This window comes from Chanos chanos, chromosome 9 (assembly GCF_902362185.1).
Source record: "Chanos chanos chromosome 9, fChaCha1.1, whole genome shotgun sequence".
NCBI lineage: Eukaryota > Metazoa > Chordata > Actinopteri > Gonorynchiformes > Chanidae > Chanos > Chanos chanos.
In genome coordinates this window covers 435,817-463,316 of record NC_044503.1, presented here as the reverse complement: position 1 = coordinate 463,316, position 27,500 = coordinate 435,817, and the positions used below count along the sequence as shown (strand labels likewise).

General features: G+C 44.5%; 1 protein-coding gene across 1 annotated transcript in view; it reads right to left on the bottom strand.

The window, feature by feature from the left end:
- The window catches only part of efna2b (ephrin-A2b), a 90,572-nt gene that overhangs the window by 10,594 nt on the left and 52,478 nt on the right, over positions 1 to 27,500 (bottom strand). The window contains exon 2 of the mRNA XM_030784979.1: positions 3,634 to 3,932. Within this exon, the coding sequence (XP_030640839.1) occupies positions 3,634 to 3,932 (299 nt within the window). The remainder of the gene's footprint in view (positions 1 to 3,633; positions 3,933 to 27,500) is intronic.

Sequence of the window (27,500 nt, the reverse complement as noted above, 5' to 3'; positions counted from 1 at the left end):
GTGCTGAGAGCAGTGGAGTGTGTGTCTCGTCTGTTGGGCAAACACTGAGCGGGGACACGCCCGGTGGAGCAGTCAGAGATAATCACATCATCTGTCTAAATGAGTGCATTTAACATCAAACACACACTGAGTCGCTCTCCCTCTCTCGCCTCCACTCAACTCCACTTTAACCTCCAATTCTCTTCAGTTTCTAAGAAAAAGAAGTGATGGCAAAAGAGAGAAAGACAGAGAGAAGGAGAGACAGGTAGAGAGAGAAAGACAGAGAGAAAGAGAGAGAGGCAGACAGAGAAAGACAGAGGGAAAGAGAGACAGGCAGAGAAAGAAAGACAGAGTGAAAGAGAGAGAGGCAGAGAGAGAAAGACAGAGAGAAAGAGAGACAGGCAGAGAGAGAAAGAAAGAGAGAAAGAGAGAGAGGACGAAAAAAAGAAAAACAAAACACTGTGGAATTGCCTCATTAATGCATGTGGAGGTCTGTCCTGTGTGTGTGTGTGTGTGTGTGTGTGAGTGTGTGTGTGCGTGTGTGTGTGTGTGTGAGTGTGTGTGTGCGTGTGAGTGTGTGTGAGTGTGTGTGTGTGTGTGTGTGTGTGAGTGTGTGTGAGTGTGTGTGTGTGTGTGTGTGTGTGCGTGTGTGTGCGTGTGTGTGTGTGTGTGTGTGTGTGTGTGTGAGTGTGTGTGTGCATGTGTGTGTGTGTGTGAGTGTGTGTGTGCGTGTGTGTGTGTGTGAGTGTGTGTGAGTGTGTGTGTGTGTGTGAGTGTGTGTGAGTGTGTGTGTGTGTGTGTGTGTGTGTGTGTGTGTCTATACCCAGTGGGAGCTCCTTTTATCAGGCCAAAGGACACAGACACACACCTTTCATTGCACACGTACGCGCACAGACAAAGACAGTTTTGGGGGGGGGGTACAGAGCGACCTTGAGGGATGGGCGGAGAGTGCCCGGGGCGGGGAGGTTCCGGGGGAGAGGTGTCAGGGTTGTCAGAGAGACGGCCCCACGGCAGAGCTCCTTTCAGGTTAATGGCTTTTATCTGTTCCTGTCCGAAATGACCAACGGCCCAGCGGCCACAACGCAATTACCCCCTTCAGTCCCCCTCTGCTAAATATGATTTGACCAATCAGCATAATCTGAGGTGTTCCGCTTGGCTTGGCCGGTAACGCAGTTTGTAGTGATCTGCCGCGGGATAAAAAGGCCTGGCTAATAACAGTGCTTGGCTCAGGGCAGACTGACATTCTCATCACAGCCTCTCTGCATACACACAGATGAAGGTCGAACCATCTCAAACCCAAACTCCTGATCTCCACAAAACTCAAAACCAAATTCCTGATCTCCACAAAACTCAAACCCAAACTCCTGATCTCACTACGACCAATAAACTGCACTTATACTCTTCTACGAAACTACTCACAGGAAACAACTTTAGAAAAACCTGAAGTCAGTTTCTCGTCTGTTCTTTGTGCTCTAAAGCGTCGGTATGGAACAGGGGTGGATGAACGCTGTCACAGCTGGCCACACCAACCGCAGCATACAGGGGACACAGACAGAGTTTGGCTCAATGTTTAGGGCTTTTATTGGAAATTCAAAAGCACCGAAAAAAAACCCCATTAATCTCCACATCTATTACCTTTGAGCCTGACTCAAAGGTGATAGTTGCCACCGGATAAACTGCTCTAGACTTAAAGCCTGGCTGGGTTCCTCTTATAGTGAAGAACAGACAGTGCTCAGGTGAGCAAGACAGGTAACTGTGACACCTACCAAGATGGTGACTCCAGTCTCCATAAGATGCATTTATGCATTTAAAAATAAAGAGCTATCAGTTTACACCGAAGGGCTGTAACTAGAACTGAGTAGACGGTAACTAACTCAGATATCCTCTTTCTGTGCAGTCATTTCACTACTCTGCCATGGGAACACACATACACATTTCAAATATAAATATTCTAGGTAAGGTATAAACATATATAGATTACTTATATTTCATATAAGCAGTATAGGTGATGAAACCTATAATTAAGTTTAAGATGGGCCAAATTCATCAGCAACAGGAGAGAGTGCATCAGCAACCAAATTATCTTTGCCACGAATGTGTCTAATCTCGAGTTCGAATGGTTGTAGTATTAAGCTCCACTTTGCCAAATTGATCATTAGATTGGCCTTTGACAAACGCTGGAAGAGATCTCGAATTTGGACTAAATGCTAAGACCAAGACCAACTACAAATCATGACGTCATTAAGGTAAGCTTCGCATCCAACGAGTCCTGACAACACTATATTGACAAGCCGCTGGAACGTAGCAGGGGCATTACGCATCCCGAACGCCATGACCCTTTATTTAGGAAAGAGTCTGGGGTTAAAAATGCCGATATCTCCTTAGCACGAGTGCTCAGAGGAACCTGCCAATACCCCTTCAGCAAATCCAATTTACTGACGAAGTTGGCAGATCCAACTCTGTCCACGGAGTTGTCAGTGTGAGGCAAGGGGAAATGATCTGGCTTCGTGATTGCGTTAACTTTGCAGTAGTCAGTACAAAAACGGTAGCTGTCATCAGGTTTGTTCACTAAAAGAGAACTCCAAAACACTCTGCTCATAAACATGGTAATGTTAACCTGGGCACTCTCACAACCAGTGGCATGGCTCAAACTCAAACATACACAGTCACAAATTCACACACACACACACACGCACGCATATGCACGCACAAATGCATACACACACACACACATATACACACACACACACACACACACACACACACACACTCAACCAGAGCTGCAGTCCTGGCACAAAAGCAGATCCAGCATACAGACAGGTCAGGCTGAAATCTCACATCTGTAAGAATGAATGAAGTTTTGGTTCAAGTGCTGCTGATTACTAGGTGCTGTTAAGCTGGTGTGTGTGTGTGTGTGTGTGTGTGTGTGTGTATGTGCACGCGCATGAGTGTGTGTGTGTGTGTGTGTGTGTGTGTGTGTGTGTGTGTGTGTGTGTATGTGTGTGTGTGTGTGTGTATGTGTGTGTGTGTGTGTGTGTGTATGTGTGTGTGTGTGTGTGTGTGTGTGTGTGTGTGTGTGTGTGTGTGTGTATGTGCACGCGCATGAGTGTGTGTGTGTGTGTGTGTGTGTGTGTGTGTGTGTGTGTGTGTGTGTGTGTATGTGTGTGTGTGTGTGTGTGTGTGTGTGTGTGTGTGTGTATGTGCACGCGCATGAGTGTGTGTGTGTGTGTGTGTAAGTGTGCGTGTGTGTGTGTGTGTGTGTGTGTAAGTTCCTCCAGGGTGCTTTTTGACCTGGGGTAGTTTTTGACCTGATGGGGTTTCTGACCTGATGGGGTTTTTGTCGTTCATCTGATACCAGATCAGTCCAGAGACTCAGGCTTGTCCAAGAGGAGAATCAGAGTCCTCTGTGACTTGACTGAGTATTGATTGAATTAACACCCTGCAGTGTTTCCATACTCACACACAGCAGCTTAAATCCATTTATGGGCAACACTGTAAATGGACGTAAAATGACCTATGTGCAGCTCCAAGAATTTTTACTTTGGGAAATTTGCTCACAACCTCTTTGCGCAGTGCACTGGTATAACATATCTGGCTGACTGAGAGATGCTGATCTCTGATTGGTGGAAAGGTGCTTGACGGACAGATACTCACAGATGTAGTAGTACTCATGCCCTGGGCGGAACTCAAAGCCGAGGGAGAAGGGCGTGAAGAGTTGGAACTTCTCAGAGAACTTGAGGGGCCCGTTTGGGCTGAGAGGCCGGTTACACTCCCAGCGTTTGAACCCCTTCATGCGGTGGTCACAGGTGGTGTAACCGTCATAGTTGACCATGAAAAGGATGTATCTCTCCATCCGCTCCTGAGGAATCCGATGAGGATCCTCGTAGTGTGGGCAGTAGACGTCAAGATAATCATTTATTGTCACCTCCACTGTGTACTCGCCCTGTGAGAATCTACAGAGACAGAAAACACAAGGACACACACAGATTCCCATTAGTCTACAGTATAAGAGTTGAGCAAGAGGAAAGGATCAGGCCTTGAGCGTACTGAGGGAAGAAACAATCCAATGATATAATTAACATCTCCTACCGAGACACACTGAATGACAACACGTTAAATCAGTGAGAGACTTTCTGTGGTCACATTGGTACACTAAGCTCTGTGTGTGTGTGTGTGTGTGTGTGTCTGTGCGCGCGCGTGTGTGTTCAAAGGTTGTGTTTGAGGGTTAAGACTTGGTTTTGGGGTTAGGGTTAGGGTTAGGCATTTAGTTGTGATGGTTGAGGTTAGGCTGAGGGGCTAGGGTACGGGGCAGGGTGGCATAGAAGCCTCTGATTCTCTGGTGATTCAGGTGAAATGAGGTTTCGGTTGTGGGTCATTTAAATCCAAATAGAACCTCTGCCTGTCATGACTCAGATCTGTCCCAGAGTTCAATCCCCCAGGAGAGAGTCCCACACTCACACAACACCAGTTAATCCACTGCAGCTCAGACACACACCCTCAGCACTGTTTCTGTCTATCAGTGTGTTTTTGAGCACTTGTTTTTTTGAGGTAGTGTGATGGTGAAGTGGAGTTACATGTCATTGATCCCCACTGGGAAATGTGTCCTCTGTCTTTCACTCATGCGAACCCACGGCTCATCAGGAGCAGACAGTCACACGGCACCAGCTCCACATCTGGGCCTATGCTTTGGTTAGAGGCAATGGCAGGAGCACACGATGTCTAACACGCATGTCTGTGACAAGAGCACCAGGGAGAAACCCCACACAAACATGGGCAGAACACACAAACTCCACACAGGGAGGACATGTACGTGTGTGTACGTGTGCATGCATGCGTGTGTTGGTTTGGTACCAGATGACCGTTAATCTGGAGTAACTGACTGGGTCTGTTAATCTGTAATAATTGAGACTTGACTCCGTCTGATCTGTCATGTGAAGTCTCACGACTCATCAGTCTTAACTCTGATCTGCCCTACTGGTAGATACCGATCAATACTGATCAATACGAATCAATGCTGATCGATACTGATCAATACTGACCAATACGAATCAATGCTGATCGATGCTGATCAATGCTGATCAATGCTGATCGATACTGATCAATGCTGATCAATGCCGATCAATGCTGATCGATACTGATCAATGTTTCCTTTGTCCTCCCCTGATCTCTATTTCTGCATCTCCAACATAACTCTGCTCTGCCTATCTGCAGCACTGCCCTTTAAAAAACCATATTCTATCAACTCTCTCCCTCTCTCTCTCCTTCTCCCTCTCTTTCTGTCTCTCTTTTTCTCTCTTTCTCCTTCTCCCTCTCTTTCTGTCTCTCCTTTTCTCTCTCTCTCTCCCCCCTCTCTCTGCCTCTCTCTTCTTGTCTCCTTCCCTCTCTCTCTCTCTCTCTCTCTCCTAAATGAATCAGTCTGTATTGGTGCTGGTGGTTCAGGGTGATGTGCTCTATAATAGGACCAACACCTCAGCCTGTTTAAAATCAGTCACTGTGTGTCAGCGTTCAGCTTTCGCCACCTCAGGAAAAATCACATCTGGTTTTGAGTGGGAGAGGAGAACAGCACAGCGATGTTGGATGAACGAGGGATGAGGGAGGATGTCAGTGGCAGTAGGAAAGTGTCTGTAGAAAATGCCAGTGTTCATGGTTAGACGAGCACCAATCAAAACAATGTGTGAGCCAAGCCACAACCTCATTGGTTCAACCAAACTCCTCCCACACCAGCTACTCTCAGGTCTTACTGACAGAACTCTGACATCAGAATTCTCATAACTGACCTGAGATCAGCACTCAGGAGACTACATACAATCCAAAGGCCTTGTGCCTCAAGTAAACAGATGTTAATTTCCTTTTAATTTCACATTCTCTGGAAAGTTCCCCCATACACAAAACTCTCAGATTCCCAAATTCTTCACAGAAAACTCAGGAGCTGTTAAACATGATTTAACTGTCATTTCTATGAATATTTCCTGAGTTTCTGTCGTCCACACTTGCAGGAGTAAATGCTTGGGATGGCATGAATACAGCGCCCTCTAGTGAGTAACTGTAACAGCGCAGGGATGAACGGATATTTGACACTGGGAAAAATCAAGAGCCATTTCTTTGCTGTGAATCTCTCTTTCTTCCGTTCTCAAACACACCATAGCTATTTGTCAATGACAGGCTCTCCAAAAGAGCCAGGAGCACATGGAGGCCACTCCGCTGTCACGGCTGCAGGAGCTGAAGGGGTAGACAGAACTTTGAAGCTCTTCTGGGGGAGTCGACCACCACAGTCCTCTGGAGATCTCAGTTCATCACACAAACTGTTTGTATTGGGTGTGTTTGGAGAGGGGGAGACATGGATGTGAACTTTTCCAGTGGGCTGGTGGCCTCCCAGTGGGCCTGACAGTGTGTGATTTACTGGTCTGTCTGCGACTCAGGGTCTGGTCAGTGCCGCCTGAGAGCAGCTCCTCAGAGGCAGAACTGTTTGTGTAACACAGCCTGTGTTTGAAGGTACAGCACAGACAGGAAGCATCCACACAGCAGAGGACATCACAACCCCCAAACCACTGACTGAGACAGATTCATGACTTTACACTGCATGCTGCACACACACACACACAGACACAGACACACAGACACACACACACACACACACACACACACACAAGATTATGTGTGTGTATTTCTGATGGAGTGTGTGAGACACGGCGTGTTTATGTGAACACTGACATGTCTGAAAATGGCTCCTTTTGTGCAGTGTTCGGGTCTGGAAGCGATTTCCCCATGTCACATCTGGACCCCCCACCCCCCACCACCAAACGCTCGTCATGTGGAACACACACACACACACACACACACTCACACATTCTCCATGTGGAACGCGTTTATTGTTCTTTGTGTCAGGCAGACGGCAGGACCCACAGCTGGACACACACACACACACACACACAGTTTCCCTTAAATGAAACCTCAACATATCAGTCTCACAAACGCTCTCACATGGCATGAACAAAAGTTTGTGAAAAATTAAACAAACAGCATTTTGTTTAGCATTGGAAGGGCCTGGAGTGACTGTTCTGTTGCTCACGGGGAGACACTCTCTTTCTCCTCTCCTCTGTTTGTCTGGAACAGGGAGTAATTAGCACCCTCCACAGGACCATGATAAATGTGTGTGTGAGGGAAAGAGAGAAACAGTGTCACAGGCCTGAAACCTGGCTGCATGTAAGGTTTTGAGTGTGTGTGTGTGTGTGTGTGTGTGAACATTACCTTCCTCATTTTGTCATTATTGGATAATGTTATTGTTTCAATGTTTTGGACATTATTGTGACTGAACAGAGACAGAAAGAGACAGAGAGACAGAAAGAGAGAGAGAGAGACAAAGAGAGAGAGAGAGAGAGAGAGAGACAGACAGAGAGAGACAAAGAGAGAGAGAGAGAGAGAGAGAGAGAGAGAGAAAGAGAAAGAGAAAGAGAGAGAAAGAGGGGGGGTGAGAGAAAGGTACAAAGTTTTCTTCCCTTGGCATCTACTTTTCTGCACTTAATTACATTTCCATGTTTCAGTCTGTTTAGATCTCAAAATCCCACAGTGTGAGGCAGAGAACAAGAGAGAAAGAGAGAGAGAGAGAGAGAGAGATTCTAAATTTCCCCACCAGGGGATCAATAAAATGTTATCTTATCTTATCTTATCTTATCTTATCTGTGCCATGTGATTCTAATCCATATCTGATTATTGAAAATTCTGACTATTGTAATAGGAACAGTAATATCCTTTCAAAATGTCATTTCTATAGTAAGCCAGTTATCACTCTCCACTATAACAACAGGTGAGACACAGCACAGAGATCTTTGAGTTTTGTGTGGGCAACTGTTAATTGTTTTTATATTCTACCCAGACACATAGACACAAACAAAGACACACATAGACACACAGACAAAGACACACACACAGTCAAACACACACTTCCACTAAAAACACAATTTAGTGGCAAGGATCAACTCTCTCTCACCTTCAAAATACTCACTGTGTTGGTGAATAAGTCAAAGGAAGATATGGTGAATATCAGATAAGAGTCAAGGTAGATGACTGATTCCCCCACTCTATCCACTATAAACATCCTATAACTGATCTCAGTCCCCTCTATCCACTATAAACATTCTATAGTCAACCTCAGTCCACTCTGTTCACTATAAACATTCTATAGTCGACCTCAGTCCCCTCTATTCACTATAAACATTCTATAGTCGACCTCAGTCCACTCTATCCACTATAAACATTCTATAGTCAACCTCAGTCCACTCTATCCACTATAAACATTCTATAGTCAACCTCAGTCCACTCTGTTCACTATAAACATTCTATAGTCAACCTCAGTCCACTCTATCCACTATAAACATTCTATAGTCGACCTCAGTCCCCTCTATCCACTATAAACATTCTATAGTCAACCTCAGTCCACTCTATCCACTATAAACATTCTATAGTCAACCTCAGTCCACTCTATCCACTATAAACATTCTATAACTGAACTCAGTCCACTCTATCCACTATAAACATTCTATAGTCGACCTCAGTCCCCTCTATTCACTATAAACATTCTATAGTCGACCTCAGTCCACTCTATCCACTATAAACATTCTATAGTCAACCTCAGTCCACTCTATCCACTATAAACATTCTATAGTCAACCTCAGTCCACTCTATCCACTATAAACATTCTATAGTCAACCTCAGTCCACTCTGTTCACTATAAACATCCTATAACTGACCTCAGTCCCCTCTATCCACTATAAACATTCTATAGTCGACCTCAGTCCACTCTATCCACTATAAACATTCTATAGTCAACCTCAGTCCACTCTATCCACTATAAACATCCTATAACTGAACTCAGTCCACTCTATCCACTATAAACATTCTATAGTCAACCTCAGTCCACTCTATCCACTATAAACATTCTATAGTCAACCTCAGTCCACTCTATTCACTATAAACATTCTATAACTGAACTCAGTCCACTCTATCCACTATAAACATTCTATAGTCAACCTCAGTCCACTCTGTTCACTATAAACATTCTATAGTCAACCTCAGTCCCCTCTATTCACTATAAACATTCTATAGTCAACCTCAGTCCACTCTATCCACTATAAACATTCTATAGTCAACCTCAGTCCACTCTATCCACTATAAACATTCTATAGTCAACCTCAGTCCACTCTATCCACTATAAACATTCTATAGTCAACCTCAGTCCACTCTATCCACTATAAACATTCTATAGTCGATCTCAGTCCACTCTATCCACTACCTACGTCTGGTAGAGACCAGTCATTTCAGACTCCTTAGCAACCACATTCACCCAGTTTCTGTGTGAGAGCTGATTTTGCATTGTTGCAGAGCACAAAGTGGACTCTGTTGAAACCTGCATCAGTCCAGATACAGAAACACAGTAATGCAGCGATACAATGATACAATGTTACAATGGTGCCGCAATACAGGGATACAGTGATGCAGTGATACAGTGACACAGTGACACAGTGATACAGTGATGCAGTGATACAGTGATACAGTGATGGAGTGATACAGTGATACAGTGATTCAGTGATACAGTGATTCAGTGATGCAGTGATGCAGTGATACAGTGATGCAGTGATGAAGTGATACAGTAATTCAGTGATGGAGTACCATTCAGAGCTCTGACTAAATGAGGCTGTCCTCTACGCACTGAAGTCGACAGAGTTTTGATTTACAGAGAGAGAAAATGTGAGGCTTTTTGATTAAAGATTATGCTTTTGAAATTAACGTTTTCATCCATCTGCTTTGTGTGATCAGTCCCCTCAGTTACAACATAGAGAATTTCACTGCTGTTTATCAGATTAACAAGATTATGTGTATAACAGAATGCACAGAGACACACTAACATATCATACCAGTACTCCCTTTATAATCCAACACAATCTACCAGTACTCTCTTTATAATCCAACACAATCTACCAGTACTCTCTTTATAATCCAACACAATCTACCAATACTCCTTTTATAACCCAACACAATCTACCAGTACTCTCTTTATAATCCAACACAATCTACCAATACTCCCTTTATAATCCAACGCAATCTACCAGTACTCTCTTTATAATCCAACACAGTCTACCAATACTCCCTTTATAATCCAACGCAATCTACCAGTACTCTCTTTATAATCCAACACAATCTACCAATACTCCTTTTATAACCCAACACAATCTACCAGTACTCTCTTTATAATCCAACACAGTCTACCAATACTCCCTTTATAATCCAACACAATCTACCAGTACTCTCTTTATAATCCAACACAATCTACCAGTACTCTCTTTATAATCCAACACAATCTACCAATACTCCCTTTATAACCCAACACCAGTACCGCCCTTATATGTCTGGCCAGAAACTGGAAACCCAAACTCATCTCTCAACATAGAGAGTAGATTCTTACATTTTCTTTAATGATGTTTCTTGCGTTTTAATCAGAGAGACTGGTCCTGTGTGGGCTCATCCCAAGCGTGTGCAGGCAGAAAGAAATCAACATAAAAGACAAGTGCAATGTCCTTTTTCTGCTCTGTCTCTGCCCATCACACCACAAAATATCAGCACTGTCCATGTATACTCGTGTGTGTGTGCGTGTGTATGCGCGCGTGTGTGTGCATGCGTGTGTGCATGCGCATGTGTACCTGCATGTGCATGTGCACGAGTGTGTGTGTGTGTCTGCGTGTGCGTGTGTGTGCATGTGCATGTGTGCGTGTGTGAGTGTGTGTGTGAGTGTGTGTGTGTGTGCGTGTGTGCATGTGTGAGTGTGTGTGTATGTAATGTACCAAAGGACAGCTTGCTCTGGTTGTAACTTGACTCTTGTCATGACAAGACTGAAGACAATGCATGCAGTGTGTTCCTGACAGGGCTCCCAGCCAGAGGTCCCCGGTCTCTGATAAAAGATACAAGCAGAGAAACAAACGTATCTGCTCCCCCCATCAGCCAGCGGGGGCAGGTAACCGAAGCCTATTGTGGTGTTTGGGTGTGTGTTTCTGAATCGCTTGCAGGGGCAAGAGACAGGGCAGGGCAGTAGTGCCCCCCGGGCGGGCGCAGTAACAGAAAGCGGGTAACCCAAGATGCTTCTGATGCCTGGTTCCCAGGACACACACACACACACACACACAGACACACACACACAAACACAGACACACACACACACACACACGCGTACACACATACACACACACACATACGCACACACACACACACACACACATACACACACACACACACACACACACACACACACACATACACAGTCCTGCTTAGAGGTGATGAGGCTTTCAGGCACTCAGTAGCTAGTAGAGACATCACACTTTGATTTTCTCTCATGTGCGACTGAGGGTAATTTGGGGCGTAACACTGTGGGTGTGCACTGTTTTCAGGATGGGAGATATGCGAGAAGAGATGGTGTGTGAGAGAAGGAACACAAGAGGGAGAGATGCGCTTTTCTTTCAGGTTTGACATGTGCATAATGTGAAAGCTCTTACAGTGTCCTGACTGTTAATAAACAGTCTCCATTACGATTTTAAAAGAAAACAAGAGAGAGAGAGAGAGAGAGAGAGACAGATAGACAGATGGATAGATAGATAAAAAGAGAGAGAGAGAGTGAGGGATGAGTCACTGTAGCTCGTGCTTGTTTCTATGCCATATCTGAATGGGGCAGATGGGCAGGTCTTTCAAGGGTATCGGAGAATTCTAATAAAATAATTCTGTCCCTCAACAGGAAAGAGGACAAGTGCTCTCTGCATTCAGCTAATGCATTTTTCATCATCACCACACACACACACACACACACACACACACACGGACACACACGGACACACACGGACACGTGCACACACACACGCGCGCGCACACACACACACCTTCACGCGCAAACACACAGACGGACACACAGACAGACACACAGACGGACACACACACACACATGCACGCGCACACGCACATACACATACACATACACACACTATAAATTACACAGAACTGCTCAATATCAAACAGTACTGTTCTATATCACACAGTACTGTTCTACATCACACAGAACTGTTCTATATCACACAGTACTGTTCTATATCACACAGTACTGTTCTACATTACACAGTACTGTTCTACATCACACAGAACTGTTCTACATTATACAGTACTGTTCTACATCACACAGAACTGTTCTACATCACACAGAACTGTTAAGTATCACACAGTACTGTTCTATATCACACAGAACTGTTCTATATCACACAGTACGGTTCTATATCACACAGAACTTTTCTATATCACACAGTACTGTTCTACATCACACAGAACTGTTCTACATTACACAGTACTGTTCTATATCACACAGAACTGTTCTATATCACACAGTACTGTTCTACATCACACAGAACTGTTCTACATTACACAGAACTGTTCTACATCACACAGAACTGTTCTACATCACACAGTACTGTTCTACGTCACACAGAACTGTTCTATATCACACAGAATTGTTCTATATCACACAGAACTGTTCTATATCACACAGTACTCTTCTACATCACACAGAACTGTTCTATATCACACAGCACTGTTCTACATCACACAGAACTGTTCTATATCACACAGAACTGTTCTATATTACACAGTACTGTTCTATATCACACAGTACTGTTCTTTATCACACAGTACTGTTCTACATTACACAGAACTGTTCTACATCACACAGAACTGTTCTACATTACACAGAACTGTTCTACATCACACAGAACTGTTCTACATTACACAGAACTGTTCTATATCACACAGTACTGTTCTATATCACACAGAACTGTTCTTTATCACACAGAACTGTTCTACATTACACAGAACTGTTCTTTATTACACAGTACTGTTCTATATCACACAGTACTGTTCTTTATTACACAGTACTGTTCAATATCACACAGAACTGTTCTACATCACACAGTACTGTTCTATATCACACAGAACTGTTCTTTATTACACAGTACTGTTCTATATCACACAGTACTCTTCTACATCACACAGAACTGTTCTATATCACACAGTACTGTTCTACATCACACAGAACTGTTCTATATCACACAGAACTGTTCTATATTACACAGTACTGTTCTATATCACACAGTACTCTTCTACATCACACAGAACTGTTCTACATCACACAGAACTGTTCTACATTACACAGAACTGTTCTATATCACACAGAACTGTTCTTTATTACACAGTACTGTTCAATATCACACAGAACTGTTCTACATCACACAGTACTGTTCTATATCACACAGAACTGTTCTTTATTACACAGTACTGTTCTATATCACACAGTACTCTTCTACATCACACAGAACTGTTCTATATCACACAGCACTGTTCTACATCACACAGAACTGTTCTATATCACACAGTACTGTTCTATATCACACAGAACTGTTCTATATTACACAGTACTGTTCTATATCACACAGTACTGTTCTTTATCACACAGTACTGTTCTACATCACACAGAACTGTTCTATATTACACAGTACTGTTCTATATCACACAGTACTGTTCAGTATCACACAGTACTGTTCTACATCACACAGAACTGTTCTATATCACACAGAACTGTTCTATGTCACACAGAACTGTTCTACATTACACAGTACTGTTCTACATAACACAGAACTGTTCTACATTACACAGAACTGTTCTATATCACACAGTACTGTTCTATATCACACAGTACTGTTCTACATCACACAGAACTGTTCTATATCACACAGTACTGTTCTACATAACACAGAACTGTTCTACATTACACAGAACTGTTCTATATCACACAGTACTGTTCTATATCACACAGTACTGTTCTACATCACACAGAACTGTTCTATATCACACAGAACTGTTCTACATTACACAGAACTGTTCTATATCACACAGTACTGTTCTATATCACACAGTACTGTTCTACATCACACAGAACTGTTCTATATTACACAGTACTGTTCTATATCACACAGTACTGTTCAGTATCACACAGTACTGTTCTACATCACACAGAACTGTTCTATATCACACAGAACTGTTCTATGTCACACAGAACTGTTCTACATTACACAGTACTGTTCTACATCACACAAATCTGTTCTACATTACACTGTACTGTTCTACATTACACAGAACTGTTCTACATTACACAGTACTGTTCTACATCACACAAATCTGTTCTACATTACACTGTACTGTTCTACATTACACAGAACTGTTCTACATCACACAGAACTGTTTGGCAAGAAATGTGTGGAGGTGTTTGGAGGGTATAGGTGGAGAAGTTGGTGTTCTGTGAGGCTGTTTGGTGGGTATGGGTGGAGAAGTTGGTGTTGTGTGAGGGTGGTGGGTGTAGGTGGAGAAGTTGGTGATGTGAGAGGGTGTTTGGTGGGGGTAGGTGGAGAAGTTGGTATGTGAGGGTGTTTGGGGGGGTGGGTGGAGAAGTTGGTGTTGTGAGAGGGTGGTGGGTGTAGATGGAAAAGTTGGTGTTATGTAAGGGTGTTTGGGGGGTGTAGGTGGAGAAGTTGGTGATGTAGAGAAGTTGGTGGTAGGCTTCCTCAGGCGCTTCTGCTTCATTAAAACATGCGACAGAAGAGCTTATGGTTTCTGATTACAGACAACCCCCTGCTGAACTCTGGCTGAACTGGTGTGGGTGGGAACTCAAACATACTAACACAGCTTGCTTTAAACGGGACACCACAAACTACTGTGTGAAACACATCCATCACTGGTGGCAGAAGAGTGAAAAGCAATATGACTTTGTCCTGATAGTGACAGATACAAAACACAAAGAGAAACAGGTCTGTACCCTCAGATAACTCATCACATTACAGCATGATTCATGCCTGAAAGGTCACTTCTTTTCTCCATTCCTTGACCTGTCTGTCCAGATATCTGTGTATTAAAGAGAATTACAGATTCCTCTGAGCTATCTGCGAATCAGGCCTCACTCTGAGCTGTCTGTGAATCAGGCCTCACTCTGAGTTATATGTGGTGTGTTCAGTATGATCAGGTACGAGATGTGCACTAGTATTAAGGTGTCTGTACGAGTGAACCTGCAGACAGACTACTGGCTGTATGATCCCTCGGGTCAAGGTGTTCTGAAAATTAATTCAGTGTTGAGGGATGCTCTTGTTTGAGGTTTATCATCTGGACCACAAGGCCAGAACCCACAGGCCTGCTGGCTGGATCAACGACCTACGGCAGCAGACAGAGGAGAGAGAGAGGGAGAGCTGATTGGTCGCATCAGCCCTAGGTGATGTGTGTGTGTGTGTGGGAGGCCTTTGCTTTCCTTCTGTGTGTATTATTACACTCCACCCACATCAGTCCCTCTAAGCCAATCACAGCTTGCATGGGAAATACTGGGAGATAGTTCCAGTGAATCAGTGCGAGTCTGAGTGCTAATGTGTTGTGTCCACGGCTCAGTGTGTCTGCAGCGTGTCTCCACACAGCCAAAGCCTGTGAACACAGCTCCCCGACTCCCTGACTCCCCGACTCCCCGACTCCCTGATCCCAGCTTCATCCGCAGTCACTCTGTTCATGATCAATGCCCTGCAGTCAGATAAAGTTTTGGACCGTCTGTGGTCGATATTTGAAACGAGTGATAATTACTCCACCGGCAGCAGCCGAGTCCTCCATCTGTCACTGTTCACATCACCACGGCAACGTCATTCTGAGCTCAGCACAAGCTGCTGGTCCACAGACAGCAGAGAGAAAACCTGACAGTTCGCCAGCGAAGGCAGACACACAGTCCGAACCCTAATCCTTAGACTCCAGGTACGACAGTGAGTTTTCCTAAATCTGGAGACACGCCCACACACACACACACACACATATATACATACATGACATCCCCACACATGAAGTTCTATTCTCATGTTATGCCCCACAGTCATTGGCAGAAGTGCTAGGATAATGATGAGACAGTAATGAGATGACAAACACTGTAAGACAGGCACCTGTTATTCTAAATGCCTGTGACTTCCAGCAGCACCGGTACTGTGATACTGGGCCATGAGGATGCACGGACCCGGGTGGTGGACAGGAGTGTATTGTGGTACTGGGCCATGAGGATGCACGGACCCGGGTGGTGGACAGGAGTGTATTGTGGTACTGGGCCATGAGGATGCACGGACCCGGGTGGTGGACAGGAGTGTACTGTAGTACTGGGCCATGAGGATGCACGGACCCGGGTGGTGGACAGGAGTGTACTGTGGTACTGGGCCATGAGGATGAACGGACCCGGGTGGTGGACAGGAGTGTGCGAAGGAGTTCATCTTTTCCCTGCTTTCCTACTGTAGTCCTGGGGCCTTTCCCTCCGTTTTGGTGTTTGTTGCTATGTTACGGTTGGCACAGTTGGCAGTGGTGGAGAGGCGGCAGGCATGGCAGAGAATGTTCCTCATGTGCCCTCCCCTGTGCCAGGCTCCTCATCAAACATGCTGTCTGCTTGGGCTGTACACACACACACACACACAGAAGCACACACACATACACACACACACACAGAAGCACATACACACACACGCACGCGTGGAGACACACACAAACACACAGACACACACACACAGAAGCACACACACATACACACACACACACAGAAGCACATACACACACACGCACGCGCGGAAACACACACACACATACACACACACACACACACACACACACACACGTGGAAACACATGCACACACACACACATACACACACACAGACGCACACCACCTCACAGCTCTGCCCAATGTGTTAATGAGTGTTATTGAGTTTGCAGTCAATGGTAAATCTTCCTTATGACTCTCCTACCAATAATCTCTCCAATCAAAACACAGCCTACACCTTCACTGCACTGAGCTCCCTACTGAAATATCCTGTACTGAAATACTCTGTACTGAAATATCCTGTACTGAAATATCCTGTACTGAAATATTCTGTACTGAAATATCCTGTACTGAAATATCCTGTACTGAAATATTCTGTACTGAAATATCCTGTACTGAAATATTCTGTACTGAAATGTTCTCTAGTGACATTTTCTGTACTGAAAGATTCTGTACTGAAATGTTCTCTAGTGACATTTTCTGTATTGAAACATTCTGTACTGAAATATTCTCTACTGAAATGTTCTGTACTAAAATATTCTATACTGAAATATTCTATACTGAAATATTCGGCACTGATATTTACTGAGTGGAACTGGACCACATTTTTCACATAAACCACAAGTAGACAGAATGGAGCATCTGCAGATGAGAAATGAGGGATGTCTGGGTGTTTGTAAAGCAGTCAAACGTCCCTGATTTGGAGTGGGACTGCTCGCTCTGTGGCAGTAAGAACGGTTTAAAACCTTCAGCTTTATGTCTCATTGTCCTAAACTGAAGGGGTGGGGGGTGGACTCTACAGTTTCCCAGTAGCGACCTGGAACAACAGGAACTGGGTTATTCAGAAAAGTCTGCAATTCCTAAAGCCCCCCCAGTAGAGTCCCAGTATCCTCAGTATCCCCAGTATCCCCAGTTAAGCCAAATGTGGGCTCTGCTGACGGAGCCACTGACTCTGCAGGAGTTGTCTTTGTGTGTGTATGTGTGTGTGTGTGTGTATATGTGTGTGATGTATGTTTGTGTGTGTGTGTGTGTGTGTATATGTGTGTGATGTATGTGTGTGATGTATGTTTGTGTGTGTGTGTGTGTGTGTGTCTGTGTGTGCTTGTGTGTGCTTGTGTGTGTATGTGTGTGTGTGTGTGTGCACGCGCGCTTGTGTGCATGTGCGTGTGTGTGTGCGTGCATGTGTGCATGTATGTGTGTGTGTGTGTGTGCGTGCGTGTGTGTGTGCGTGCATGTGTGTGACTATCTATGACTGGAGCAACAATGGAAGAAATTAAAAAAAAAAAATCCCAAATTTGACCCAAATCATTTTTTTAGGTAAAGCCAATCAGGGCGCAGCAAGCCTTAGCCAATCAGGGCATGGCTTCCAGTCTCACGCTTCACTGGGACTGATAGGGGAAAAGCACTCAGACAGGAAGTGCAGTTCGTCTGTGAAACAGGGGCGTTTTTTTTCTGTCTCTCTGTGGGACCTCTGACCTCTCAAGGGATCTGAAAATAGGGGAAACCTCTCTTGGCTACCTCTCAGGTCTAGCCTAAATTTAGCTCAAAAATGGAGAAAGTGAGAGAGAGAGAGAGAGAGAGAGAGGGGAAGAAAGAAAGAAAGAAAGGTAGGGTGAGAGATGGTTAAAGTTAGACATTTAATTATTTAAATTTATTGAATTATTTATCTCTTTCATAAGGGATATGAGAAGCACATGATAAAAATACTCAACTGACCTTAACACTACACACACACACACACACACACATACACAAGCACACATGCGCACACACACGCATGCACACACACACAAACACATATATACCACCCTAATGCGTCATTCTGCATGTACAACAACACACAAAACACCACACCATAGCCTACACATACAAGATCTCTGTTCTCACAGAGACAGAATTGGCCCTGAAAACATTTCAAATAAACAGAGAGACGGAGAAAGAGACAGACAGGGAGAGAGAGAGACAGACAGGGAGAGACAGACAGACAGGGAGAGAGAGGGACAGACATGGAGAGAGAGAGAGAAAGACAGGGAGAGAGAGAGACAGACAGGAAGAGAGAGAGAGAAAGACAGGGAGAGAGAGACAGACAGGGAGAGAGAGAGAGAGAAAGACAGGGAGAGAGAGACAGACAGGGAGAGAGAGAGAGAGAAAGACAGGGAGAGAGAGAGACAGACAGGGAGAGAGAGGGACAGACAGGAAGAGAGAGAGAGAGACAGACAGGGAGAGAGAGGGACAGACATGGAGAGAGAGAGAAAGACAGGGAGAGAGAGAGACAGACAGGGCGAGAGAGAGAGAAAGACAGGGAGAGAGAGAGAAAGACAGGGAGAGAGAGAGACAGACAGGGGGAGAGAGGGACAGACGTGGAGAGAGAGAGAAAGACAGGGAGAGAGAGAGACAGACAGGGCGAGAGAGTGAGAAAGACAGGGAGAGAGAGAGAAAGACAGGGAGAGAGAGGGATCCTTTAATCTCTCATCCCTCCTTTCCCTACTGCTTTCAGAGAAACCCAGAACTCATCGTACACACACACACACACACACACAGCTTGCTCTGTTTCTCTCTCATTCCTCCTCAAAATGTCGAAACCCTTTTCTTCAACTTCCACCTCTCCCTCTCCCTCTCTCTCTCCCTCTCCCTCTCCCTCTCCCTCTCCCTCTCCCTCTCTCTCTCTCTCTCTCTCTCCTTCTCCCCCCTCAGGGGAACGGATGAAGGCTTTGATCTACTGCAGAGGTTGTGAAATCCTGAAATAGGGAAGTGCTCTCCAATTAGCCTGGGTTAAATATTTCAAGGGAAGGCCATCCTTTCTTCCCCTCTCTGTGTCCTCTCTCCTCATCTCTCTGTTTTCCCCTCTCTGTGTCCTCTCTCCTCATCTCTCTGTTTCCCTCTCTCTGTGTCCTCTCTCCTCATCTCTCTGTTTTCCCCTCTCTGTGTCTTCTCTCCTCATCTCTCTGTTTTCCCCTCTCTGTGTCTTCTCTCCTCATCTCTCTGTTTTCCCCTCTCTGTCTCTTCTCTCCTCATCTCTCTGTTTTCCCCTCTCTGTGTCTTCTCTCCTCATCTCTCTGTTTTCCCCTCTCTGTGTCTTCTCTCCTCATCTCTCTGTTTTCCCCTCTCTGTGTCTTCTCTCCTCATCTCTCTGTTTTCCCCTCTCTGTGTCTTCTCTCCTCATCTCTCTGTTTTCCCCTCTCTGTGTCCTCTCTCCTCATCTCTCTGTTTCCCTCTCTCTGTGTCCTCTCTCCTCATCTCTCTGTTTTCCCCTCTCTGTGTCTTCTCTCCTCATCTCTCTGTTTCCCTCTCTCTGTCTCTTCTCTCCTCATCTCTCTGTTTTCCCCTCTCTGACAGAGAGAGAGACCCACCTTCAGCTGGGTGATGCTGTAACAGCGCCCACATAGAGATCCACTTCATATGATACACACACACACTCACACACATGCACGCATGCAGACACACGCACTCACACACACACGCATACACACATGAAGACAAAAACATACGTGAACACACAGGCGTAACATCTTACACACTAACATACACAAACACACACAGAAATACTAACATGCACACGCACACACACACAGAGTTTAATCTGTTGCACAAACAGGGAGGACATAAAGAGAGGGTTCATTATCAAACTCCCTCTCATTCCACTGCACTGGGTCTCTCTGTCTGAGGGGTTATGAGGTTATGGATTTGTTAAAGGGTAAAGTGTGGTGAGAACTCAACACACCATCACTAGCCAAGACACTCTGGAACACACTGATCTTTCATCTAGACACTCTGGAACACACTGATCTTTAATCTAGACACTCTGGAACACACTGATCTTTAATCTAGACACTCTGGAACACACTGATCTTTAATCTAGACACTCTGGAACACACTGATCTTTAATCTAGACACTGTGGAACACACTGATCTTTAATCTAGACACTCTGGAACACACTGATCTTTAATCTAGACACTCTGGAACACACTGATCTTTAATCTAGACACTCTGGAACACACTGATCTTTAATCTAGACACTCTGGAACACACTGATCTTTAATCTAGTTTGACAGGACAATCAGTGTCCTTATTCTATACTTTCTTTTTTGTGGTTCTTTATTTACTCACATGTAAACATTTATTTGTCTTTTTCTTCCTCTTCTATATATTCACAAAGCTGTAGAATAGCCAATGCAATAGATAATACAAATACTCACATATTTTTTGTTTGGGTATGCTTCTGCTGGAAAAAAGAGCTTGCTAAAAAAATGCTAAATACCTAAGTTACTTGAAATAGTTAAAAATTGTGTTGATAGACAGTCTCTCATTCTCTCCCTCCCTCCATTTCTCTCTCTCTGTCTCTCTCCGTCTTTCTCTCCATCTCTCTCTCTCTCTCTTTCTGCATTATGTAAACACCCACCATACTCTGTCAGAGAGGGGAAAAAAACACATTTACACATCAAAGTCCTCTGTGTTTGTGTGTGTGTGTGAGTGAGTGTGTGCATGTGTTTGTGTGTGTGTGAGTGTGTGTTTGTGTGTGAGTGAGTGTGTGCATGTGTTTGTGTGTGTGTGAGTGAGTGAGTGAGTGTGTGTGTGAGTGAGTGTGTGCATGAGTGTGTGTGTGTGAGTGTGTGCATGTGTTTGTGCGTGTGTGAGTGTGTGCATGTGTTTGTGTGTGTGAGAGTGTGTGTTTGTGTGTGAGTGAGTGTGTGCATGTGTTTGTGTGTGCTCATCCATGTTGGTACAGTGTGTATGTGCCAAACGGTGCCAGTGAAGGGTGCTGTGGGAAGAGGGTGCAGGAGGAGAAAAGCAGAAGAGAAGAGGATTGTGTCATGTTTCACTTTAAAGAGACGAATGTCAACGCATGAGTCTGAGTCTTAAATCACTTCAATCTGAGTCTTAAATCACTTCAATCCCTGAAAATCTTACACAAAACTGCTGAGGAAATACTTTTTAATTAGGCACCAAATTACAGCAAATTATCTCACCCGATTTACTTGATTTACATTTGATTAAATTCTACACAATAGACTGTGAAGCTTGTGTAGACGGTGTAGGTTGTGTAGTTCATGTGGGTTGTGTAAGTTGTGTAGATTGTGTAGACTATGTAGGTTGTGTAGATTGTGTAGGTTGTGTAGGTTGTGTAGACAGTGTAGGTCATATAGGTCGTGTAGGTTGTGTAGATTGTGTAGACTGTGTAGGTTGTGTAGGTTGTGTAGATGGTGAAGATTGTGTAGACAGTGTAGATTGTAATTATTTGAATCAAACTCCCACTCCATACATTCATATCCTACAATTCCAAACATTAACGAGCGAGAGAAATTACATTATGCATTAAAACATTATTCCCAAATTTCCCCCGCTCTTACTTTTTTTGCACTTGGAGAGGAAGAAAACAGTACCTCTACACAGTCTTTACATAACTACGTACATAAGATATACAACTAACTACTTAACTACCTACATAAGATATACAACTAACTACTTAACTAACTACATAAGATATACAACTAACTACTTAACTAACTACATAAACTTTACAACTAACTACTTAACTAACTACTTAACTAACTGCATAACTACCTATATAAATTTTACAACTAACTACTTAACTACATAAATTTTACAGCTAACTACTTGACTAATGACGTAAACTTTACAACTAACAAGATAATTACATAAACTTTAAAACTAACTACATAGCCGACACCTACCTAACTACATAAACCACATAACTAACTACATAAACCACATAACAGCGGACCCGACTACATAATCGACATAAACTACTTAAAGTACAGAATAGAATTTAAGGAAACTTAGAACTTAGGGAGAAAACCTAAATAAAACAAAAGAGTGAGTGTGAAACTTTTTTTCCTACACGACCATGCACCGCATAACGTCCGTTTGGGCAACATGTGGGCACATATGCGCCCCAGGTCCCGTAAGGTTATAAGAGAGTTCAGAAATCCCGACTGGAGAACGGGACGTAGTGGATGCTGCCAGATGCAGCGAATGCAACAGCTTCCCAAACGCAACACGTGTACCTCTCTTCTAACTGTGCTGCCAGGCGTATAATGGTACGGTACATATATAACCTATAATACACCTGTATCTCTCTTCTAACTGCGCTGCCAGGCGTATAATGGTACGGTACATATATAACCTATAATACACGTGTCTTGATTGTACAGTGTTAACCTACTTAACTGTTCACACAGCGTCCAAATCATATAATGCCCTCTTTCACAGAACGTATCATGGACGTTAAGAGACACATGTGATCAGATGTCTCGAAAATCATCACTGTTGTTTTTGTTTGTCTTTTTGCTTGTTGTTTTTGCTTTTTTTTATTATCAAGCTGTTTTCTCTTTTTTCCCTCTGTCCCATACATATTATTACAACTTTTCACTATTTCACTGAAATGTTTTTTTTCTCTTTACACACATTTTTAAAAAAACAAAACAGAATGTAAATTTATGTAACTGTATGGTTTATAGCATGGTTTACAATTCCATACATATATGTAATATGTTACATATGTAATGGTGTTACATACCTATATGTAACATGTTACATACGTAATGGTGTTACATTCATATATGTAATATGTTACATACGTAATGGTGTTACATACGTAATGGTGTTACATTCATATATGTAATATGTTACATACGTAATGGTGTTACATTCATATATGTAATATGTTACATACGTAATGGTGTTACATACGTAATGGTGTTACATTCATATATGTAATATGTTACATACGTAATGGTGTTACATACGTAATGGTGTTACATTCATATATATAATATGTTACATACGTAATGGTGTTACATACGTAATGGTGTTACATTCATATATGTAATATGTTACATACGTAATGGTGTTACATACATATATGTAATAGTGTTACATACGTAATGGTGTTACATACATATATGTAATATGCTACATACGTAATGGTGTTACATACGTAATGGTGTTACATACATATATGTAATATGTTACATACGTAATGGTGTTACATACGTAATGGTGTTACATACATATATGTAATATGTTACATATGTAATGGTGTTACATACGTAATGGCGTTGGGGTGATGCAGCATTTACAGTGCAGCTTGCCCTCATCCGACACAGATCTATTATGTCTGATCCCTCTTCTGACATCTCTTCAAGAAACTGACACACACACACACGCACACACACTCACACACACACATGCTGTCCTTGTACTTCTTTTCAAAAATACACACTGCATACCTTGTGCTCTGAATTATTGAATGAATCTTCTCTGGATTGGTGTGTCTGAGAGAGTCAGAGATGTAAAAATATCCAATGAGAAAGTAGCTGTCTCTCCATTCAGTTCTCCATCTTTAATTTACATCCACTTTCACTGAAAAGCTTCAACGTTAAAAGCGAGTTATTTTTAGTAAATGAAACAGAGCCCTCAGTCAGCTGGTCCTGGTGAGGCTGACACAATGCAGACATGAGTAACGCTGAGATGGAAAACGCTTGTCTTTAATCTCCATTTACCAAGATGAACTTGACCCAAATCCAGAATGTCAGAGCCTGAATGTAACCCTCTGCAGCAACACAACCGCACCAACGGGAAATCCGGCCAATAATCAGCTCCAGATCATTGCCGTGGAAGCGAACGGTAGAAATGGGCATCGGGCATTGCCTTGTGGGCTGAGTTTGACTGACAGCTCAGGTCACCCAGTGTCTAGATCAATCAGATCTTTTGGTGGATGCTTTGAGGCGGGACCACGGCTGGTTAACCCGGTTTCAAGGCACCAGCACAGAGTGTCTTGGCTTTGACGAGTACCATGCCTACTGGGCCTCACTCAGCAGCTCCACACGGGCCAGTCAACATCCATTAATCCCAGTCAGCTCCCATTAACAGTTCTCAGAGCGACTCTCTGTCTCTCAGCTACAAAGCCCAAACTCACACTCATATATCAAAATTCAAAGCCCAAACTCACACTCATATATCAAAATTCAAAGCCCAAACTCACACTCATCATGCAGCTAAACAATTCCAAAAGTGCTCAATCCAACAACTCCAGATCGACCCCACACTGTTTCACTGTTTCACTGCCCTCAGTCCACACTGTTTCACTGCCCTCAGTCCTCACTGTTTCACTGTTTCACTGCCCTCAGTCCTCACTCTTTCACTGTTTCACTGCCCTCAGTCCACACTGTTTCACTGCCCTCAGTCCACACTGTTTCACTGCCCTCAGTCCACACTGTTTCACTGGCCTCAGTCCTCACTGTTTCACTGTTTCACTGCCCTCAGTCCACACTGTTTCACTGCCCTCAGTCCACACTGTTTCACTGTTTCACTGCCCTCAGTCCACACTGTTTCACTGCCCTCAGTCCTCACTGTTTCACTGCCCTCAGTCCACACTGTTTCACTGCCCTCAGTCCACACTGTTTCACTGTTTCACTGCCCTCAGTCCACACTGTTTCACTGTTTCACTGTCCTCAGTCCACACTGTTTCACTGTTTCACTGCCCTCAGTCCTCACTGTTTCACTGCCCTCAGTCCTCACTGTTTCACTGTTTCACTGCCCTCAGTCCACACTGTTTCACTGCCCTCAGTCCACACTGTTTCACTGTCCTCAGTCCACACTGTTTCACTGCCCTCAGTCCACACTGTTTCACTGTCCTCAGTCCACACTGTTTCACTGCCCTCAGTCCTCACTGTTTCACTGTTTCACTGCCCTCAGTCCACACTGTTTCACTGCCCTCAGTCCACACTGTTTCACTGTTTCACTGCCCTCAGTCCTCACTGTTTCACTGCCCTCAGTCCTCACTGTTTCACTGCCCTCAGTCCTCACTGTTTCACTGTTTCACTGCTTCACTGCCCTCAGTCCACACTGTTTCACTGCCCTCAGTCCACACTGTTTCACTGCCCTCAGTCCTCACTGTTTCACTGTTTCACTGCCCTCAGTCCACACTGTTTCACTGCCCTCAGTCCACACTGTTTCACTGTTTCACTGCCCTCAGTCCTCACTGTTTCACTGTTTCACTGCCCTCAGTCCTCACTGTTTCACTGCCCTCAGTCCTCACTGTTTCACTGTTTCACTGCCCTCAGTCCACACTGTTTCACTGCCTTCAGTCCACACTGTTTCACTGCCCTCAGTCCTCACTGTTTCACTGCCCTCAGTCCACACTGTTTCACTGCCCTCAATCCTCACTGTTTCACTGTTTCACTGCCCTAAGTCCTCACTGTTTCACTGCCCTCAGTCCACACTGTTTCACTGTTTCACTGCCCTCAGTCCTCACTGTTTCACTGCCCTCAGTCCTCACTGTTTCACTGTTTCACTGCCCTCAGTCCACACTGTTTCACTGTTTCACTGCCCTCAGTCCACACTGTTTCACTGTTTCACTGCCCTCAGTCCTCACTGTTTCACTGCTTCACTGCCCTCAGTCCACACTGTTTCACTGTTTCACTGCCCTCAGTCCTCACTGTTTCACTGCCCTCAGTCCTCACTGTTTCACTGTTTCACTGCCCTCAGTCCACACTGTTTCACTGCCCTCAGTCCACACTGTTTCACTGTCCTCAGTCCACACTGTTTCACTGCCCTCAGTCCACACTGTTTCACTGTCCTCAGTCCACACTGTTTCACTGCCCTCAGTCCTCACTGTTTCACTGTTTCACTGCCCTCAGTCCACACTGTTTCACTGCCCTCAGTCCACACTGTTTCACTGTTTCACTGCCCTCAGTCCTCACTGTTTCACTGCCCTCAGTCCTCACTGTTTCACTGCCCTCAGTCCTCACTGTTTCACTGTTTCACTGCTTCACTGCCCTCAGTCCACACTGTTTCACTGCCCTCAGTCCACACTGTTTCACTGCCCTCAGTCCTCACTGTTTCACTGTTTCACTGCCCTCAGTCCACACTGTTTCACTGCCCTCAGTCCACACTGTTTCACTGTTTCACTGCCCTCAGTCCTCACTGTTTCACTGTTTCACTGCCCTCAGTCCTCACTGTTTCACTGCCCTCAGTCCTCACTGTTTCACTGTTTCACTGCCCTCAGTCCACACTGTTTCACTGCCTTCAGTCCACACTGTTTCACTGCCCTCAGTCCTCACTGTTTCACTGCCCTCAGTCCACACTGTTTCACTGCCCTCAATCCTCACTGTTTCACTGTTTCACTGCCCTAAGTCCTCACTGTTTCACTGCCCTCAGTCCACACTGTTTCACTGTTTCACTGCCCTCAGTCCTCACTGTTTCACTGCCCTCAGTCCTCACTGTTTCACTGTTTCACTGCCCTCAGTCCACACTGTTTCACTGTTTCACTGCCCTCAGTCCACACTGTTTCACTGTTTCACTGCCCTCAGTCCTCACTGTTTCACTGCTTCACTGCCCTCAGTCCACACTGTTTCACTGTTTCACTGCCCTCAGTCCTCACTGTTTCACTGCTTCACTGCTCTCAGTCCACACTGTTTCACTGCCCTCAGTCCTCACTGTTTCACTGCCCTCAGTCCTCACTGTTTCACTGTCCTCAGTCCACACTGTTTCACTGTTTCACTGCCCTCAGTCCACACTGTTTCACTGTTTCACTGCCCTCAGTCCTCACTGTTTCACTGCCCTCAGTCCACACTGTTTCACTGTTTCACTGCCCTCAGTCCACACTGTTTCACTGGCCTCAGTCCTCACTGTTTCACTGTTTCACTGCCCTCAGTCCACACTGTTTCACTGCCCTCAGTCCACACTGTTTCACTGGCCTCAGTCCTCACTGTTTCACTGCTTCACTGCCCTCAGTCCACACTGTTTCACTGCCCTCAGTCCACACTGTTTCACTGTTTCACTGCTTCACTGCCCTCAGTCCACACTGTTTCACTGCCCT